The sequence below is a fragment of the Artemia franciscana genome, chromosome 12 (assembly GCF_032884065.1).
Source record: "Artemia franciscana chromosome 12, ASM3288406v1, whole genome shotgun sequence".
NCBI classification, from domain to species: Eukaryota; Metazoa; Arthropoda; class Branchiopoda; order Anostraca; family Artemiidae; genus Artemia; species Artemia franciscana.
Window position 1 is genome coordinate 1581066 of NC_088874.1, and position 6281 is coordinate 1587346.

Sequence of the window (6281 nt, forward strand, 5' to 3'; positions counted from 1 at the left end):
TAGAGCCAGAGGTTCTTCTTACTGTAAAGGCGAATTTTATCTGAATAGCACACAGTTTCGTACTTTCATGTTTTTTTAGGCATTAAGAGGGGCTGGAGGGTATTAGCCACCTTCTACTAGCACCCGTGTTTATCAGAACATTGTTCTTACGTGTGTTTTTTGTTTTAGTGATTGCAGTAGTGCAAAAAGTGTTCAAGTGGACATTGTCAACGGTTTTCAAGGTAGAGAAAAGCATGCCATCGTAATATCCGCTACAAGGGACAGCAAGGAAGGAATTGGATCCTTCTCTGAACCTGAGAAACTCAATGTTGCCTTGACCCGTGCAAAACATTGTTTAATCATCTGCGGCCATATGACGACATTGAGACGCAATGATTTGTGGAACAAGCTTGTTACTGATGCTGAAAAGCGTGAACTGTTTTACCGAGTGGATTCTTATTCGAGTCCGTGCACTTTAGGGAATGTTCTATTCGGAAATGAGGGTCATTTTTGAAAAGTGTATTCAAACCACAGCAAATCTTACATTAGAGTCGACAGCTGGTTTAAGTTATGTTAATTAAAAATAGATTCCTGGGCTAATTAATAGATTAAATTAACAAAGTTAATTTTTTTGAAAATTTTATTGCCCGAGGTTAAAAAGAATCACCAAGTGGTTCCTTTAATCTGATTGGCTGCTTTGTTGTCTAGGTCCTCCCAGTACAAGTATATGAATATATTAATCTTATTTGCTTCTCTCTATCTTTTATATATTTTTCGTTAACAAAAATAAGGTATTACGAAGATAAAAACATTTACTCTTATGCAGTATGTCCGTGATTTTGGTTCTTTTACTTGTTTTTTTATTGGCCTGTTCTGCTTAGAAGAAAAAATTACTTTTTTTTAAAGAAAAAAGACATGTTTTTCTTAACTTACTGTATATTCAAGTATTCAGCAACCTTTAGAAGAAGAGTAAAATATGCAAAGTAGGTATTATAAGTTCCTGGCGAAATACTCCATTTTGTGGAGTAAAGTGCCGGATAGTGTTAACATATACCATTAAAGATAGCATAACAAATTTTTAAAGTACGCTTGAAGGTTTTCAAAGAGAGGTCAGGATATGTTGTACTCTTCTGATAGCCCTAAAACAGAAAAGCTACTTTTGATTGTAGAGTGTATTTATGTTGTTTCCCTAAGTTTTGTAGCCCAAGATTTTTTTTTATCTTGTAGCCCTAAAGCTGTTCATTGTAGAGTTTATTTATGTTGTATATGTTTATTTACGTTTTATTAATTTGCATACCACGCGTGCGTTGGTGTAAAAAGAAATCTTAGATTGGGCTGCAATTCCCCTCCTAATGGACTAACCTTCTCATTTTATATATTTCCCCATTGAGAATGAAATTTAGTAGTGGGTTGAAACAAATTTTGAAGGGGTTTAACGCCCTTCTGACTTCCCTGCCTTAGTTAGGCCAACGTACCAGTGCGTGCTAGAACATAAGGGGCGAGATTGAAGTTTAGATATTGAATGTATTATCTATTTTATGATGTTTTATGTTTTGGGTCTCATCTACCTGGAAATGTTACCTAGTTACTTATTTAACTAGAAATGGAGTCTGTGATTACTTGTATAGCTTTTAATTCTAATTTTTCTCTCAAGTCTTCTGATTGTTATTCTATTTTAAAAAAAAAACCTTTGAAATGTCCCATCAAACAAGGTATCATTAAGGGTCTGCTACAGTTGCTCAATAAAGTTCTCTGTAATTTATAAAATATATAGATATAGTGCTTTTTTTCTCTGTTCAAGTATTTGTGAATATCAGGACCTTACTCTGGATTTCCTTACAGGGGAGGGGATTCAGTCATAAATACTTTTCAAAGTTTTTTCTACGTATTAAATTACTGAAACTATATTTTTTTTCCTGTAAATTTGCCTTCTTTTAAAGCGGGTTAAATTAGTAAAAACACTAAAGAGGGTAGAACTAAGCCAAATCTAGACATAAGCAATTGAGGAATACAACATGTAAAGTGATTCAAAATACATTCTAAGGGAGGATCCAAGAGGTTATTTTAGGGTACATTTCTTTCCATCCCAAGTTCGAAAGTTTTAACTCACTACAGGGGTCTAGGGGTGAAAAACACTAGCGAAAGGGCTCAAGTTGTGTTGGTGCGCCTTCCTCAACACTCTTTATGTATCCATCCCTGTTCAAAGTAGTAAATCATAGTAAATTTACATTAACTACAGACGTTAAAGTTGACAACTAACGGCTGTGAAGTAACTAAGGGCGTATTAGATTTATAAGGGTATAAAATTTATGAGTTTCGATTTTATCCCTCTCTTTTTCACTCATAACATTTATAACATGTTTCAATCTAATAATGAAATTTATGATGATAATGATGCACATTTACTTTATTAAAGATGGCGGTAAATCTTATCTAGTAGAAGTTACCACAATAGTAAATTCATGGCTACTTTTCTATTCTTCCGACTCTTACAGTACATCCGCTGGAGCAAAAAGTTAGTTTTTAGTAACTTATTGAAAAACCAGGAATGCACCCACAATCATATTTTTTTTTATTATTGTAGCTGTTCGAAGGAGCAAATTAAAATATGGAATGGACAACCACCACCTGCTTTTTGCGGCATATACCCCTGCTGGTATTTCAAGAAAATGCGATACATTTCTTTTGGTTATCCGTTTAGTAGTCCACATATATCTTGAACCGTACTATTCACCTTTACCAAAAAATTTCAGTATGGATAATTATTTTGCTAAATTTGGAAATAATTGTCGAATAAAGGGTACGTGGAGGAGGAAAACGATTCATTTTTCCTTTGTGTGTTTGCGCCAATTCGATTGTTTCAGACGAAGCTTAATAAAGCTCCCCATTCTTATAAATAAAGAAAGAGAAAACTTATCCTCGTAGAAATAAAAGGGTATATAGCTTGAACGTTGATAGAAGTGTGGTTTAACCCTAAAGAACCGGGGCGGATACATAATTAGTGTTTGGAAGGGGCACCAACGAAAATTAGCTCTCTCATTGTTACGTTTTGTGTTTCGCTCTTATAGTTAATGTGACGGTTAACCTTTTGGGTGGGGTATGTGTCCTTAAAACTGCCCCCTGAATGTGCACTTGTATAGGAGTATGAGAAACCAATAGTAGAGAAAACTGCGGTCTTTAATATGAAGTTTAATAAAATCGAAAACTACTAGGGCAACCTACTGTGGTGGCTCAGTCTAATCTAAACTTGATCAGCAACCCATGATCCAGTATAGTCAAGATACTGTAGTCAGCTGGGTATAATACCTCAAAAACACTTCTTGTATCATTGGAAAATTCTGAACCTTCTATAATTCATGTTACTTTGTAGCTTTAGGGGGGAGATTCTAAAACCACCCCCTGGATTCGCCCCCAGTTAATGGGCACGGAGCATGGGATACGGATTAGAGAAAGAAATTTGGTTCTTTAGGATTAAAAACTATTACTACCACCGACTGTGGTGGCTCAGTCTAAATTAGTTTCGATCAACAAACTTGATCCACTCAGATGCTATGATTTATTAGGTCTAAATACCTCAAAAACATTTTTGTATCATTGGATGATTCTATACCTCTTATAATTACTGGGTTTCTTAACAACTTTCTGGGATAAGGGGGGGCTAACGATTTTAAAACCACTCTCTTGATCCGCCTCCAGATCTTGTGGCCTTTTAGAATTAAAAACTACTAGTGCAACCAACTGGGCAGCATATACTTGGAGAAAGTCATAGCTAGGTCATTTTTAACTTATGGAAAACTTGTGTTTCAATTAAGCCCTTAATTTTACTTTGGATGCAACTGAATTTTTAGTGTTTTTTTCTTTGTATTTTCTACTTAGTTTTTACCTTAATTATTAGGGGTTGCAACACTGTTTATTTACTTTAATTTCTTGGTTGAATTTCATAGTATGTTTCAATTTTCATATTGTTATTTGAATAAACAACTTGTGTTTGATCTGCTTGGAAGAGTTTCACCTATTAAGGTCAAGGTTCTTTAATGTTATAGCAATAAATTTCACAATTTTCTACATTTTTTCCCTTGGCGGGAAGCAGAGCTCGTATACCAACAAGAAAAACAAAAAACGATACACCATATTACTAAAACAAACACAGCTATTCTTGCCTGTGTTATCAGAGATATAAAATTGACTTGCCACTCCAACCTACCACCACAGACGTCCATTTGAGACAATACTAGCTTAGTAATACCAATTATCAGGCTAGAGTGGGCAGGGGGGGGGGGGCAGAAAGAGCACATCCAAGCAATCACAAAATAATAAATTCAAGACATTATCTTTCACCAAAATATGCTTTTAATTTCTAAAGCATTGAATTAGCAACAGTCGAAACCGAGATCTAATGGCAGTATGTGATATAGAAGACATTTTAGTAGATGACCTTATAGTATGTGACATTACATCTATAGATGCAACAAGCGTTGACCAAATCAAAGGAACCTTTCACCAAAATAGGCTTTTAATTTTTAAAGCATTGAATGAGCAACATTCGGAGCCGAGATCTAATGGCAGTATGTGACATAGATGACCTTATAGTATGTGACATTACATCTATAGATGCAACAAGCGTTGACCTTTCACCAAAATAGGCTTTTAATTTTTAAAGCATTGAATGAGCAACATTCGGAGCCGAGATCTAATGGCAGTATGTGATATAGATGACCTTATAGTATGAGACATTACATCTATAGATGCAACAAGCGTTGACCAAATCAAAGGAACCCTTCACCAAAATACCGTTTAATTTTTAAAGCATTGAAAGAGCAACATTCGAAGCCAAGATTTAATGTTATGATACCTCTCCCTATTGTCTTAAGACTCTTGATTTGAAACAATTACCCTTGAGAATTTTGCTGGTCATTGGAAATTACTCCTTTTGTTATCCTACCTATTTGTTATCTGCCAAAACTGAACAAATACAATAGGGAGCAGAGTACGAGTAAAAAAATTTAGCAAAATACAATTTAACAAAAAATATACAACAGGTTAAACAACTCAAAATTCAACTGTTAAATAAAAAAAGAAAAAAAGCAGAATGCAGTTTAACTCAAATATATACAACAGATTTAATACACATAACATTCAACTATTAAACATTATCTCTAATTTAAAATATACTCTGATGAGTCACCCAAGGGTGGTCTAGAGTCTGGAACATATTTTGAAAATTAACTATGGCATTATGTGACAACATTACATCTATAGATGCAACAAGCGTTGACCAAATCAAAGGAACCGCACTGTAAATCTTGACCTCTCACATTTTGGCAAAGGGATTAATTAACGAGACTCAGATTGAGTAGAGACGAACATTTTGGGACATAAAGAACACAGGTTCATTTGATAAAGAATATTTAGAAAGATCTCCACTATTGAATTTAACTTTAAACATAATTAAAGAAGACTGGATACTAAGACTCGCCTGGTGAATATCCACAATATTATATAATGATTTTGCCATCGATTTATTTGGCCAAAGGGAAGGAAACGGTAGAAAGGACTTAAGCACACTCTTTTTCGTATCTTTTGAAAGTTGAATAAGATTAGACTTAAACGCATTTAGGTAAACCAATCCCTTATAGTCCAAATGAGATTGTACTAAAGTAAAATAAAATAACTGAAGGGCAGAGTAAGGAATTATATTTTTCAACTGATTCATAATGCCACCACCCCATGAAGCTTTCGAACGAAAAATATTGATGTGACCCTTCCATGGAAGATTCTCGTCGACAACCATACTAGAAAACGAATACTTCTCACTCTTTCAATGTACGATAAATCTTTTTCAAGCGACAGAAAACAGGTCGTCCTCGTCTGGGATGGGAGGATGTCATAAATAAAATTTTAATGAAATGGGAACTTCCTGGGAGGGTGTAATGAGGGAGGTCTTAAATAGATTAGGTTGGAAGAGGAGCGTGCGTAGCTGTGTTGGCCTCAGGGGGCTTGGTGCTACGGTCAGTTATTATTATTAGTAGTAGTGCTCAAGCATAATGCAAATGTTAGTTTTGGAAACCTGTACCCAAATCTACAATGAATTGTAAGTTCAGTTTTTTCTTATCAAGCACAAGTCTACTGTCATCAATTCATTTCGAAATGCGAATGTATGCATGAGAAATATATATTTGAAGCTAATTTAAAGATTTACCACTCACAAAAGCAGCTGTATGATCAGCAAACTGTTAAAGTGATTTGTGCTATGTACGAGAATAATACTGCTGCGGTTAAGGTAGGAAATGATGTTAGCAACT

The 6281-nt window shown here is 34.8% G+C and overlaps 1 protein-coding gene across 3 annotated transcripts in view; it reads left to right on the plus strand.

Annotated features, from left to right (window-relative positions):
- The window catches only part of LOC136033562 (uncharacterized), a 78675-nt gene extending 74704 nt beyond the window's left edge, over positions 1–3971 (plus strand). For all 3 annotated transcript variants that reach the window (XM_065714319.1, XM_065714317.1, XM_065714320.1), the window contains one exon: positions 169–3971. In XM_065714319.1, the coding sequence (XP_065570391.1) occupies positions 169–493 (325 nt within the window). In that variant the 3' untranslated portion in view covers positions 494–3971. The remainder of the gene's footprint in view (positions 1–168) is intronic.
- The last annotated feature ends 2310 nt before the right edge of the window (positions 3972–6281 follow it).